This window comes from Lycium barbarum, chromosome 1 (assembly GCF_019175385.1).
Source record: "Lycium barbarum isolate Lr01 chromosome 1, ASM1917538v2, whole genome shotgun sequence".
Taxonomy (NCBI): Eukaryota; Viridiplantae; Streptophyta; class Magnoliopsida; order Solanales; family Solanaceae; genus Lycium; species Lycium barbarum.
Window position 1 is genome coordinate 166,164,591 of NC_083337.1, and position 16,098 is coordinate 166,180,688.

The 16,098-nt window shown below is 34.7% G+C and overlaps 1 protein-coding gene across 1 annotated transcript; it reads left to right on the plus strand.

Moving 5' to 3' along the window:
- The first annotated feature begins 13,496 nt into the window (after positions 1-13,496).
- On the plus strand, positions 13,497-14,236 carry LOC132626360 (zinc finger protein ZAT18-like). Its single transcript, XM_060341216.1, has one exon. The coding sequence runs from the start codon at positions 13,549-13,551 to the stop codon at positions 14,026-14,028; it is 480 nt and encodes a 159-aa protein (XP_060197199.1). The 5' UTR covers positions 13,497-13,548; the 3' UTR covers positions 14,029-14,236.
- The last annotated feature ends 1,862 nt before the right edge of the window (positions 14,237-16,098 follow it).

Here is a 16,098-nt window from a genome sequence, read left to right on the forward strand (position 1 = left end):
TTCAAGAGTGTAGGATCAGATCTGTGTGAAATGCCGTGATGATTTTTGGTTTATTTGAATTCATATATGTTAGTGTATCTAGTACATCCCTATGACTGTGTGTGCATGAAATATACTTAAATATACCTAGTATATATATATAATCTATGGAGTTTGCTTTGAATTTGTATTTTTACATGTTTAAGCCTTATTGATCGTATACTAATCTTTCTCTCTCATATCTTTTTATGCATGAACCTCACATACGAGTCTGAGGGACTCGTCTTCCGCATTTGATGTTGGGCCAAGGCCCAATGAAACCGCCTTTTCCTTTCGTTCCAGCCCTAGTTCGCAGCAAAACAAAAAAAGAAACGGAAATTCTGGGCCGAAGCCCAATAGCAGGCAGATCTGCAGCAGTCTTTTTAAAAAATGGGCTGAGCCCATTTCATCAACACCAGCCCCGATTGCAGCCGTTTTTTTTTTAAAAATGGGCTGAGCCCATTTAAATTATCTACTCCTCTATTCATTTTGTGCATTTAATTTGTATTATGCAACTAACTCTTTGTTTGTTTTGTTTTCTTAGTTTTGATAAATCCTAATGAATTAGTAGGTTTAGTTTTAGTAATGGGTAGTTTAGTTTAAGGAAGACTAACAATTAATTCCATAAGTTATTCTCTTCTTTTCATGTTTTATTTTATTTGGAATAATTGATTTGCAAAATGGCATGACTATATATTTTAAGTAAAGGGAATCATATTTTTTTTATCATAAACGTTTCAAACGTCGCTAATATGCAAGTATAAACTCAAGTATATTTTATAGATAACTCTTCAAGTTTGAATCAATCATGCATATTTTTAGCTAAGCATAATTAATAAGAAATAATAAAAAGGAGAAAGAAAACTCACTTCCTTTTGAATCCTATTTATAAGCCTAGATTTTTCTACATTGCTATATTCATATAACATAATTTATCCAAAGTTCAAAATTGTTAAATCTTTTTCTCAAAAGCTATTATTTATGGGCAAATTATCATATTTCCTACAACTCTCATCTTTGAATAGCATTTACTATATTTTCATTTAAAGTCTAAGCGACATTTATAAGTCTTATTTTAAAGTAGCGTTTAAAGTCCTCTTTTGTACGAATTATTATATTTTCCGTAAATTTTAACTAACATTATTTTCCTTTAAAATCTCAGCAATACTTGTAAGCCATTTCTATATTTAGCCTCAATTAATTAACCTAAGTTTGGTCGGATAACCGTAGTTAACAGATTCTAAAGGATGCCTAACCCCTTCCCTTTAGGATAATATAGAACCCTTACCTAGAATCACACTGATTAAGCAGACTATTAACGGAGGTTTAGTTAGCTTTACCTTAGTTAATAATCAGGTGCCCTAATTCACCTTAAAATCAATTAGGTGGCGACTCCTTAAAATAAACAAAAACAGGAATCTCCAATATGTTGTACTCCTAATTTAACCCGCTATAAAATGGGGTATAACAGCTTGGCGACTCTGCTGGGGACCTTTAGGTTCTTAACCATAATAACTTAGGTTAGTAATTAATTAATTGGATGTTTTGGGTGTTTTGCCTTTATTTTTGCTTTATTGTTTTCTTATGTGCTTTTAAATGACTGTTTTATTATGACAAATTTTCTATGTTACTGCTTTCCTTAAACTGACATTCCGTTCATATTTCCTCCACTCCTGGAAAATTCACACAAATTCACACACTTAAAGCGGTTTCGCGGTTCGCGGCCGTGCACTACTAAATTACCCTTTTAGTTGGATCGATCTTGTGGATTTAGTCGATCGGCGGTGCAGTCGACGGCCACGGACTTTCCACTCCCAAGTTGTCCGCTTGGGGGAGCCTTGTGTCATAGGAAAACAACTCTTAGTCTACCTAGGTAGAGCGAAAACCAAAACCTTGTAAGGACATGCATCATTTTAAACCTAGGAGGCTTAATACCCTTGGTGTATTAAGTTCATTAGTCAACCTTACCAAATGTCCAAATGAGTCTATGACTCTAAGTGATCCTATTCACTATCTATGTGCATTATTTGAAGGACAAATGTGTGGAATATGTGGACCTAGTACTCTATAGATAAATATTTCAGGAAAAACTGACATTTTGTTGCAGGTTGTCGTGGAGCGTCCGATTAGTGTCGGAGGGTTGAAGACAACTAAAAGAAATTAGTGGAGATGAAGTGCTAGATATCTTAGATTAACTTTGAATTGTATTATTAAACTGGCATGTACTAAATTTTTATTATTCTTGTAAATTAGTTTTAGGAAGAGTTATGGAATGATACATAAAAGACATGTTTGTCCTTCAAATGTTCGTTAGGCCTACCTCTGGCATAAAGAGGTCCCTTGCATTATAGAACGTGATGTATTATGTGCAATAATGTGTTTATATGCAATAATATGTCCTTACCGTATACTGACTCGTTTCCTTTTTCTTTTCTTATTTTTCTTTTAAACTTATTTTCAAAATAAAAAGGTTGACTTGTGCTAAAGGGGAATTGTCGGAGCATCCATATTTCACACGGTCTAGAGCCAAGAAATCAGACTCCGACTCATCACTAATCACCTGGTTAACTAAAATGACTCGTTCTAAAATGGAGCAAAGTTTGATCAACGCAACCACTTCATCTGAGTCATCTCTTCGTTTACCGATCACGAGTGATCCCACATCCTCTAATGAACCAGAAACACATTTAGAGATCATTGCTCGTCTGGAGCGACGAGTTGCTGAATTAAGTAACATGGTACTTCAAAATCGGTCATTTTCTCAAACTCCGCCACATATGACTCCATCTCACGCGGTTCGTCAGACTTTGCCTAGGCCACCTCCATTCCCAAACTTGGATGAGCTTAACAAAGCAAACTATTTTACCACTTCTCAACCAGCTCATTCCGAACTAGGCACCCACCTCATAATGCGGGTATTTTAAATTTCAATTCAGGCACCCACCTCATAATGCGGGTATTTTAAATTTCAGTTCAGGCACCCACCTCATAATGCGGGTATTTTAAATTTCAATCCAGGCACCCACCTCATAATGCGGGTATTTTAAATTTCCGTCCAGGCACCCACCTCATAATGCGGGTATTTTAAATTTCAGTGCAGGCACCCACCTCATAATGCGGGTATTTTAAATTTCAGTTCAGGCACCCACCTCATAATGCGGGTATTTTAAATTTCAGTTCAGGCACCCACCTCATAATGCGGGTATTTTAAATCTCAGTTCAGGCACCCACCTCATAATGCGGGTATTTTAAATCTCAGTTCAGGCACCCACCTCATAATGCGGGTATTTTAAATCTCAGTTCAGGCACCCACCTCATAATGTGGGTATTTTAAATCTTAGTTCAGGCACCCACCTCATAATGCGGGTATTTTTAATTTTCAGTTCACGCACCCACTTCATAATGCGGGCATTTTAATTTCAGTCAGGCACTCACCTTCTAATGCGGGCATTCCATTTTAAAGCTCTAGCACACGAAGCAGAGTATGCATCAGGATCTAGGCACCACAACACGAGATTTCATTTCATTTCAAGGCTTTGGTACACAAACCGGAGTATACAATCCAGGACTCCTCCCCGTTCAAACCTCCGACACACAACCCGATCTATTTATCAGGGTGGGACATACAACTTTTTAGTCCCTTTCAATCCATGGCTCTGTGTTCGGTCGCCCCTCTAGCAATGAATCATTTTCCTCCCCAACAAGTTTTCACGAACTACGTCTGACCTAATTCCTTTGAGATACGTAGGCAACCCAAGGCGGGTTCGGCCCTTCTTTTTTTAAAATTTTCAATATCTTCGGTTTGTCCAACCATTTTGGTCCCTATGAGACACATAAGGATTTTTATAGAAGATTTTGGTCTTCCCACTGTTTAAATTCATGTGTCCTAGTATCTTGAAACTGGGACAAATTTTTGAAATCAGTCAAATAACTTCCAAAAACTTTCATTATAAGTTCTTACTTTTCAATTGTTTAGAACCAAGCGCCTCCAGGACTGGAAACTGGGACAATTTTTTAGAAGTAGCGCAAAAGTGGTCTTAAATGAAGTTCGCCCATATCTTTCTAAAAATGTTGATAAGTTTGAATTTGAATCTTCACAATCGTTTTACCTATTAGAGCCATTAAGTATTCCCTTTCGAAGTCAACCAAATCTCGTTACTCTTATTTTCAAACTACACTCTTTATTACTTATTACTGAAACTCCTTGGCAAAGTAAAATATCCGGTGGGGCCTCGAAGAACGTGGACGCGACTGAGACAAGGGTCAATTCAAGGACCAAGTTCCCCGATATGCACAAGTCAACCAATTTTCTTTTTAAACTCACAATTTTTCTTTGATGAGACAGGTTTCAATTAACATGAATGTGGTGCATATTTGACTATTCTTAAAATTTTAATTATGGTCGTGATCAAAGAGTTAGCTTTCTTCAAAAGGCAAATATTCTTCAATGTGGATGCAAAGGTAGCTTGCGCTAAACGGTGGACGTTGTTCCACTCTTCATGAAATTTTGATCGCAACAGTGGACATGAATTTATCTTCCCAACCATGGGCTGTGAGCGTAATTCTTTCAAACCCAGTTATTTACATATTCTTATCACTAACAGTTGTTTTAGCCCGTGGCATTTCTCGATAGATCAAGGGCACATGATCGTGGATTTAACCTTCTTCAAAGTGGATATGGACATGGTCACCTGTTAGTGGTTTAAATTCCTCAGTTTTGTCATCACTTTGTACATATTTATTTATTTCAAGTCGCTAACAAGTTCTTTTTAGAATGTGGTTTTTAATAAGATGACTGGATCGAAATCTTGCATCATATGTTAAATCGTGGGGACAATTGTAGATTTAACCTCCGTCACAACGGGACATGGTTTAGGATGTGGAATTATATCTCTTCACGAACATGGTTTAGGATGTGGATGTGGACATAAACGTGGATATACATTTCTACATTACAAATTGTGAGAGCGGACGTAGATTTATATTTCAATATCATAGATTGTGTGGACGGGGATTTATTTTCGGTGTTGTGGATATTGTGGACGTGGAAGTGGATTTATCTTTTTACATTATAAACATTATGGATGTGGATTTATCTTTCTTGCATTATAAATTTTGTGAAAGTAGACGTGGATCTATCATTTTTCGCACGAACGACTTCGTGGATGTGGACGTGGAAGTGGATTTATATTTTTACATTATAAAATTTGTGGAAGTGGACGTGGATTTATTTCTGCATTGTGGATATTGTGGACGTGGAAGTGGATTTATCTTTTTGCATTATGAACATTGGAAAGTAGACGTGGATTTATCATTTTTCGCACGAATGACTTCATGGATGTGGACGTGGAAGTGGATTTATATTTTTACATTATAAAATTTGTGGAAGTGGACGTGGATTTATTTTCTGCATCGTGGATATTGTGGACGTGGAAGTGGATTTATCTTCTTACATTATGAACATTGGGACGTGGACGTGGATTTATCTTTCCTGCATTACAAATTTTTGTGGAAGTGGATGTGGATTTATATTTTTGTACCGTGGAAGTGGATGTGAATTTAAATTTTGTACCACGGAAGTGGATGTGGATTTATATTACACCGTGGAAGTGGATGCGGATTTACATTTTATACAGTGGAAGTGGATGTGGATTTATATTTTTGTACCGTGAAAGTGGATGTGGATTTATATTTTGTACCACGGAAGTGGATGTGAATTTATATTTTTGCACTGTGGAAGTGGATGTGGATTTATATTTTATACCGTGGAAGTGGATGTGGATTTATATTTTTGTACCGTGGAAGCGGATGTGGATTTATATTTTTGTACCGTGGAATGCGGACGTGGAAGTGGATTTTTTTTTTCGCCCTTAAAGTCTGTTGAAGTGGATGTGGATTTATATTTTTGTACCGTGGAATGCGGATGTGGACATGGATTTATTTTTCTACATTATAAAGTTCGTGGAAGTGGACGTGGATTTATTTTGCATTGTGGATTTTGGGCATAAACATGGATTTAAATTCCAGCACAGTGAACTCCGTGGACGTGGATTTATTTTTTTACATTATAGATCTTGTGGACGTGGAGGTAGATTTATCTCTTTGCACTTAAAGTTTGTAAAAGTGGAGGTGGATTTATATTTTGTACCGTGGAATGTGGACGTGAATGCGGATTTATATTTGGGCATAGTGGATATTTGGACGTGGACATGAATTCATTTTTCTACATCATGAGTTTTATGATGTGGGCATGGATTCCGTGAATGAGGACGTGGATTACTATTTACGCACTATGGATTTGAATGTGATCATAAATTAGACTTCCTCAAAAGCGGACATCATCATGGTTTTAGATTTCCTGAAAAACAAACGTGGATGTGGATTTACCTTTCGTTAAAGTGGATATCAATGCCGACTTAATTCTTCTGCAAGTGGAAGCCATAAATCTAATTCATCTCCAAAGTATGTTGTGGATTCAACTTCCGAAACATGGGTTATAAGTATAAACTTCCTCAACCCTGTCTTATTTACATATATATTTCTTTATTGCTAACTATTGTTTTTAGCTTGCGGCTATTTGAAAGTGACAATATTAAAGTTGGCATCACACATCTACACGTGGAACTATTTCTTCGGCAGCGAACTGGGGCAATTCGTTGGGAAGGATAATCAGACTTCCCGACAAGGGTCAAGGATCTACCTCGAACACTCGTCTCCAATCCCAAATATTCCACTTGCATTCCAGCAATTCAATTTTCAGAATTCTCGAGTTCTATCATAATACCCAGTGTCATCATAATTCGACACTGGAACAATATTTTGCAAAGATTCACGCCAATCGGGATTCGTTATTCATAAGGTGTCGTAGTTATCCATGAACTGCACACGGCCGGATTCCCGTGTAGCCCGAGATGGGTAGGCAACTCGAAAACCGGAGTTCGGTCATAATCTCTCAAATTTCTTTTAGCCGGGATGGGTCCCCAAAGATGATTAGGAATATATGTTGGGTTTGAATCGCCCTCCATTATTCGCTACCTTGAACCATTAACCGGAGATTTGTTCACTGCTCGATTTGCAGATTGTCAATTTGATGAGACAATTTTCCCAAAATTAGGGGGAGAGAATAATGAAATAAAAAGGGAAATTTTGTGGAATAATTCATCATTGTCTCATCTTGATCCACGTACTTCTATTTGTGAGCAAGAGGTTCAAAAGATTATTCACTTGCAAAAAATAGCAAATCAAATGCCAGACGCATTTACAGATTTGAAAAGGATTACCAAATCACATATCCCTGCAGAGAATGTCCCAATTCGGATTGATGTCCCTGTAGGACCACCTACTAGTGTCATAGCAAACGAGTCCAAAGCACGCCAGAAGCGTGGTAGACCATTGGGTTCTAAGGATCGAAATCCTAGAAAAAGAAAAAGAAATGGTCAAGATGACACTACGAAAGAACCTCATAAAGAAATTCGAGATTTGAGCAATAGTGATATTCTTGAAGAATTCAATGAGCCTGGGACTCAAGAAAATGATGAAATATCAATTAATCCAATTAATGTTGGGACTAATTTGAATCGATTGAAAATAAATGTGGATTATGCCTTTGCCTATAATGTTGCAACAAGAATTATGCAAGATAGTGAGGATCTTGAACCCCAATCTGTTAAAGAATGCCAAGAAAGACGTGATTGGCCAAAGTGGCAAGAGGCAATTCAATCAGAGTTAAACTCACTTACCAAACGGGAAGTTTTTGGACCTGTAGTCCGAACACCTAATGGCATTAAACCTGTTGGTTATAAATGGGTTTTTGTACGAAAAAGAAATGAGAAAAATGAGATACAAAGATATAAGGCACGCCTTGTTGCACAAGGATTTTCACAAAGGCCTGGTGTTGATTATGAAGAGACATACTCCCCTGTTATGGATGCAATAACATTACGTTATCTCATTAGTTTCGTTGTCCATGAGAGACTTGAGATGCATTTGATGGATGTGGTTACAGCATATCTATATGGATCACTTGAAAATGAAATATACATGAAAATCCCTGAAGGATTTAAGATGCCTGAAGCATGTAGTTCAAAGTCTCGGGAAATGTATTCAATCAGATTACAAAGATCATTGTATGGTTTGAAGCAATCCGGACGCATGTGGTATAACCGCCTTAGTGAATATTTGTTAAAGGAAGGCTATACAAATGATACAATTTGCCCATGTGTTTTTATAAAGAAAGTAATATCGGAGTTTGTTGTACTTGCTGTATATGTTGACGACATAAACCTTATTGGAACTCCTGCAGAGCTCAAAAAGGCAATTGATTATTTAAAGAAGGAATTTGAGATGAAAGATCTTGGAAAGACAAAATTATGCCTTGGTTTGCAAATTGAACATTTGACAAATGGCATTTTTGTCCATCAATCTGCCTATACAGAGAAAGTGTTGAAACGATTTTATATGGATGAAGTACATCCATCAAGTACTCCGATGGTTGTTCGATCACTTGATGCAAATAAAGATCCGTTCCGACCTCAAGAAAAGAATGAGGAAATTCTTGGTCCAGAAGTACCATATCTTAGTGCAATTGGTGCACTAATGTATCTTGCCAATACCACAAGGCCTGACATAGCATTTTCAGTTAATGTGTTAGCGAGACATAGTTGTGCTCCTACAATGAGTCACTGGAACGGAATTAAACACATATTGAGGTATCTAAAGGGGACTATCGATTTGGGCTTATTTTATTCTAGCAATTGCAGTCCCGATCTTGTTGGTTATGCCGATGCAGGGTATTTATCTGACCCACATAAAGCTAGATCTCAAACAGGCTATGTATTTATTTGTGGGGGGGCTACCATATCTTGGCGATCTACAAAGCAGTCTATTGTGGCTACCTCATCAAATCATGCTGAGATAATAGCTATTCATGAAGCGAGTCGTGAAGTTGTGTGGCTGAGGTCAATGATACATCTCATTCGAGAAAAGTGTGGTTTGAAATGTGATAAAATACCCACAATCTTATATGAAGATAATGCAGCATGCATTGCCCAATTGAAAGTAGGTTTCATAAAAGGAGATAGAACGAAGCACATTTCACCAAAGTTATTCTTCACACATGATCTCCAGAAGAATGGTGATATTGATGTGCAACAAATCCGTTCAAGTGACAATCCTGCAGATTTGTTCACCAAATCTTTACCAACTTCAACTCTTGAGAAGATGATATTCAAGATTGGAATGCGAAGACTCCGACATCTGAATTTTGGTCTTCGTCAGGGGGAGTGAAATACGTGTTGTACTCTTTTTCCCTTAACCAAGGTTTTGTCCCATTGGGTTTTTCTTGGTAAGGTTTTTAATGAGGCAGCTCTCAAAGCGTATTACTAGATATGTGTACTCTTTTTCCTTCATTGAGGCTTTTTCCCACAGGGTTTTTCCTAATAAGGTTTTTAATGATACACATCATCTATGGGCATCCAAGGGGGAGTGTTATGAAATATATAGTATGGATGTCCACTACACAAATATAATGCCTCTTTCATTATCTTCCACCATCTTAATGGTTCTTCCATTATCTTCCACCATCTTAATGGTTCTTCCATTATCTTCCACCATCATAATGATTCTTCCATTATCTCATATATTGAATGCATATGTAGCACTATAAATAGAGGCATAAGTTTTCATATGGAAAAAACTGGTAACACATTTTGGAAGAATAATAAAATATCTCCTCTCTTGTCTATCTATTTCTATTGTTTTCATCATTTACTATTATTACTCTTTTAGCTTCATTTTATAACAGTCAAAATGTAGTTACAAATGGTAATATTTAAAAGAATAGCTACAAATAGTAGAAAGCTGTAATAAAGTAGTTATTTGAGTAATTTTACCAAAAATTTATACCCCATTAGACATAAGTACTATTTCGAAGGATAAAATAAAAGAGCAGCCCATTCGAAAGGCAACCATTTGAAGGGAAACCGCGCAATTGCTTGGAAACAGAATGTCGGAAAGGGTTGACAGTTGCCAATGGGCCACAAACCCAGAAATACGTTGTGTTGGCGGCCCACCTTTTGCCCAAGTAAAGTAGCTGAAAATTGACATGTAGATACAAGTTCTAAATAAGTATTGGCATCCTTTTGACCCAAATTTTATTTAGCAAAAGAAAACCAAAAAATATTGGCATTAGCCAAATAGTACGTTTTAAGCCGGCGCAATATTATAATTTGGCCCAACTGTCAGGCTAGATCTACTAAATTTCCACAAATCCAGCACTTATGTTTTGGGTAGATTCAAACTAGTTGTAGATTCAAATTAGTTCTTAAAATATGCTCTCCAGCAGCTTTAATAATTTAAGTTTGTTAAAGTCTAGCACTTTTGGTCTTTATCACATAAATAACGAAATCTGTCCATTAGATTTGACAGAGATAATGAAAAGGGGATTTTTGGGAAACTCATATTTCAAGATGCAATTTTTGCAGTTTATGCTATTTTTGGCCTATTTTTTAGAGTTTGGAGCAGCTTCTTTAGGTGCAATTTCTGCTATTTTTTGTGTTTAGCATAGTGTTTTTATGTTGAGATTTCTAGAATTCGATGAGACTTTTCTGATGTTTCTAGTTAAATCTTAAAATATTTGATCGAGAATCAAAAGTGCTAACTTTTGATAAACTTAAAGGATCAAAATTGCTCAAGAATATATTTTAACAGACTACTTTGTCATATGCTGCAGGCCTCGACGGGCATTAATCATCCAACAAAAATAATAATTTATGTATGACCATTGAACTTTGTTTACTGTAAAAGTAAAATCAACCAAAGCACGTAACGTTAATGCAATTGAATTATATCCATTATAGCAGAAAATTCACAAAATTATTTTCCGTTAGACTAGAACTTAATTATTTGTAATTTACTCACAAGATACAAATGGGCGGAAAGTGAAATAAACTCAGTGGCAGTGTCGAAGTTCCTCAAACTAAATTTCTTACTAGTTGGGAACTTGGGATGTGTATTGAATGAGTCACATGCAAAGTTAAAGCGTGTGCGGAAAATTTCTTTGCAAGTTCGGGGATATGTATTGAGTCTTTTCTTATTGAAAGAGTACGTTTAATAATGGTATTTTGGTCCATTGTATATTCTGTTAATATTATTTACTCTGAAGTTTCTTTATTGACGCTCCATAGTGTCCTCACAATCTCACAAGCCAAATCAGTACAAATACTTTGGAATTGACCACAAAAACAAAAAAAAAGAAGAAATAAAAGGAAACTTGTTAGCTAACTGAATTGGAGAATTGCCTGAGAAAGCAGACTTTTTATATTGAGCAATTTACTCGGACTCAGCTGTAGTGTTGTACAATTTAACCTAACGAAAACTGAGTTTAACTTGGAAATTAGTCTTGCAGCAACACACTCCTCTCTTTTTCTTAAGTCACGAGAAATTATCTACATTATTATAAAATCAGCTTATTTACTTCTATAATCAGCTTATTTTAAAAAGTACTTTTGGCGAAAAGCAGTTTATATTTGACCAATTAATTTAAAAAGTACTTTTGAACAACAATTAGTGTTTGGCCAAACTTTTAAAAAATGTTTCTATGTGTTTTTTTCTCAAAAGTATTTTTCCAAAAAAGTGTTTTGGAGCAAAAACTATTTTTTTTAGCTTCTGAAAAACTGTTTTTGGTACTCCCCGGAAACACTTATTTTCTCCTAAAAGCTTTGTCAAACACCTCACTTTTTTAAAATGAACACTTTTGGGAAAAAATAAGTTGGCCAAACAAACTAATAGTGTATATTAGGAATAGTACCCCTGATATGAAGGCATCAACATATTGGCAGTTTATGATTAAGAGTACAGTAATCCTGGTAGTTGATTACTTACGAATTCATTGGAAGTAGAATGTTGGAACAATACCACTATTTGCAAATTGCAGAGTAGTGAGAACATTATCCGGTGAATTTATTAAAGAGGATTCTCATAAAATGAATAAAAAAAAAGAGTATATTAGTTAGGTTAATTTAGTATAGGTTTATTTTATTTAATTTAGATTAATTAAATAAAATAAATAATGTTATCTAATATTGTTTTTTATTGTGATTGAGATTAACTGAGAATAACGTGTAACTACACGTTTATAGAGAGTAGTTACTTTAAAAAAAGTTTAAGTCTTAGGTAAATACACTAAGTATAACTAATTAGTGGTGGATCATACATTTCCTCTATTCTAAAATCAAGCATTTTATAATATCCCTTATATAATGAAAATCTTACTTTAAAAGACGTCACTCCAATTAAGTAAATATTTTCTTATATTTGAAACGGAACCAACAGAAAAGCAGATTATTAAAACAACAACAACCCCTGCTACAAATAGATATTTTTCCCATCGACATTCAGTGAGAAATTTGTGCTATAAAATATAATTTTCCACCTCGTTAATTCTCACCGAATCAGCTCACTGGGAAAACACGTGATGGGAAACAAGTTCCCATTTAAACGCTAGGAAACTTTCTAATTTTTCCGCATGAAAACACTATTATTTATGTTTTCCCACTGACATTCAGTGGGAATAGTCATTGAACATTTTTCAGTGGAAAATTCAGGGGGAAATAGAGATTTTTTAGCAATGAACGACAACAACATACTCAGTGTAATCTCACAAGTGGATTTGGGGAGGGTAGAGTGTACACAAACCTTATCCCTGTCTTGGGAAATAGAGATGTTATTTCCAATAGACCCTCGGCTCAAGAAAAAACATATCAAAGCAGGTCAGAAAAAGAAATAACGATAGTGAAGAAACCATGGCAAAATAGTATAGAAAACATGACAAAGCATTCTGGAAAAAAAAAAACTACAAAATGAAATTATTAAAAAACATGAGAAATTCCCATATATCAAATATTACTATAATTGTCATGTTGGAAATAAAAAATTTAGGACAATTGATTAATTAATATACCCTAATATTTAGTGATTATTTCCCTTTTTAAGAATTCTGGACATATTTATTCTTATTTTAATTCTTGTCTTAAATCAAAAGGTGTGAATAAAAATCTTCTTTAGTATATGATTTCTACAAGGGGTGCGCATGCAAGTGGGTTATATATTTATAAAGGTGCTTAACATAAAAATATTCACGCAATCAATTCGGTTAAGGTAACTATAAGTAAATTTATATAATAAATATAATTGATGGTAACCTAATAAAAATGATAACTAACCTTAATAACATATAGCAGTATTAAATTACACTGCTAGTCTAGAATACCATTACCAGATCTATCCGTAAGCACACTAGTACATTAAATTGACGTTGACGCGGAAAATGGTCTTTAGCCGCATTATCACAATTCTTCTCTCTTTCCTTAGGGCACAAGAAACGTAATTTACTTACTACTCCTTTTTTTATTTTTATTTTAACCATTTACTTACCACTCCTACTATATATAAAGCTCAAACACCCCGAGACAACTGAAAATCTTCCACACTATTATTCCAACTACTACAAATTTAAGCTGTAGCACTCTTGCCATGACAATAAAGAGGAGCAGAGAAACAGTGGAGACACTAGCCATGGCAAATTGTGTGGATATCTTAGAGAAGAATAGTTCACTAGCACGTCGATTTTTCGACTGCAAGACTTGTAAGAAGCAGTTTGAATCCTTTCAAGCCTTGGGTGGCCATAGAGCAAGTCACAAGAAACCAAAACTCATAACAGCCGCAGATCCAATTAAATCTAAGATGAAGAAGCATGCATGCTCTTATTGTGGCGAAGAATTTTCTCTTGGACAAGCTTTGGGTGGACACATGAGAAAGCACCGCGATAAATTCGGTCATCAACTGCAGAAACCAAAGCTGGAAGATACTTATGGATCTGCTGAAGTTGTAGAGGCAGAGAAAAAGAATTCGGGTAGTAAAAAGAATTTGTTCTTAGATTTGAATTTGACACCATATGAGAATGATTTGATGTTGGGAAGTATCCCGTTTACGGTAGTTCATTCTTTGTTTTAGGGGCTTAGAAAAGTAACTATTAGTTCTGTTTTTTTTCCTTAAGATTTATGTTGATTCTGTGTTTACTATGTATAGAAAATCCGATAGAAATTTTTTTCCAACTTATAAACTAGTAATGACAGAATTAATTATTTTAGAGTAGCTATACCAAGATTTCTATTGATTTGTGGCTATTCTGTATAGAAAATCTGTTACATATTTTGTCCAATTAATAAATTACTAGTAATAACAGAATTAATTAATTGTTTCGTTCCATTATAGTAGTTCCTTCCTCAACAAGCTACGGTTTTGCCATCTATAATAATGATTGAAATTCACTTAGCATTAAAATTCTTTATATAATCAATATATTATAAGGAGTAATAATAATTTGCCATTAAGTAGAAAGGAAAAAATCAATAAAAGGAATTGTATGAACACCAATCAATTAAAGCTTCTTTTTTCTGTCTAGTTCTGTATCAATCCCGTGGTAGTTGCTGTAAAAAAATTCCGACGAAAATGACTCAACCATTAGTTTTTCTTTTCTTTTTTTAACAACTCAACCATTAGTTTCTTTCTTCCCCCTCCCCCCACCCCCCCCCCCTTTTTTTTTTTTAATACTACGAGACGATCTCAGGCTAATTCTTGATGGTTTAAGATAACTTCTTGTTTTTAATTCGGGATGCAATGACGTCTCAATATAATTGATGTAAATTTTAATACGAAACCTTAAGTATATACACATAAATAAAAATTTATTGTTGGCTTTTAATTTTTCATACTTGTTATTTTTACTTCACATTGTAACATTAATGTTTAATTATTTATAGTAGTGAGCATTAGAAGTTAATAAGACATTAGCAATGTGTTTTATATATATATATTACTTTGGATGTTGCTGTAAAAAAATTATTTAATACTATGAGGATTTGAGTAGTTTAGTTCAGAGTTCTAAACTATTTCTCTTAAAAAGTAAAATGTTTCTCTCTCTTTTATTATATATTTTTTGTATTTCTTTTTTACAATCTTCAATATTATCTAAGCGAAAATAAAATCATAAAATTCATCCATCAAAGAATTTGGGGCTTCAAAAGTTTTAGGGCCCAAAACAAAGGCTTTATTAGTCTTACCCTTGCCACCCCTCACCGGTTGTATATTAGATCAATTGTTATGTTATCTATATTAAATATATTACTATCAACTCAAAATGGTTTATTAGATACATATACTAACAGTATGTGTCTTGTGGCAAAAGTAAAGAAACTTGCCCACCAAGAGACTATAGTGTGAAAGATGAAGCTTCAAATTCATGAAGAATACGGTTAGCAAATTACAAAGCGGTTAGTCTTTATGCACGTAAGCAGTTGAGTCATTATATATTTAATTAACTAAAGCAGAAGCAGCAAAAATCTTAAGTACGACGGAAACTCTATTAGTGAATTTAGGTAGATAAGCGTGTCACGTACATGTCTTGTAGATGTGAAGAGTCGATACATAGTTTTAGAAGAAGAAAAAACAAAGGAAATTCTCAATCTTGACTAAGAGTTTGTGAAGCAGCCAATTTGGTGTGAAATGTAATTGATTACAAAAACTCTTATATTATCTTTGCGTTTAGTAGTCAAATCAAGTTTGATGTATTAAAACATGAGATATCTACGTGGCATAACTAACTACTAGTATATATTTATATTTAGTAGCTATAGTTTAAATTAATTAGATCCTATCACTACTAAAAAACGGGAAAAACCGATGGCCAGCGTCGGTTTTTTTAATAAAACCGACGGGAAACCGACCCTTTAAGGTCCGTCGGTTTTCATAGCCTCGCTTTTTGAAAAACGACGGACCACGTCGGTTTTTTCCGACGGACTGCGTCGATTACGTAGTCCGTCGGGTTTTATTCAATAATTTTAAAAAATTAAAAAAATCGACGGACAGAGTCGGTTTTATTAATTTCTGATTTTTTATCTTATATAAAAATAATATATATTTTAAGAAAAAAACAACGCACTGCGTCGGTTTTTTATATAAATTTTTTTTATTTTAATTAAAAAACCGACACAGTGCGTCGGTTTTTTCATAAAATTTAAGAAT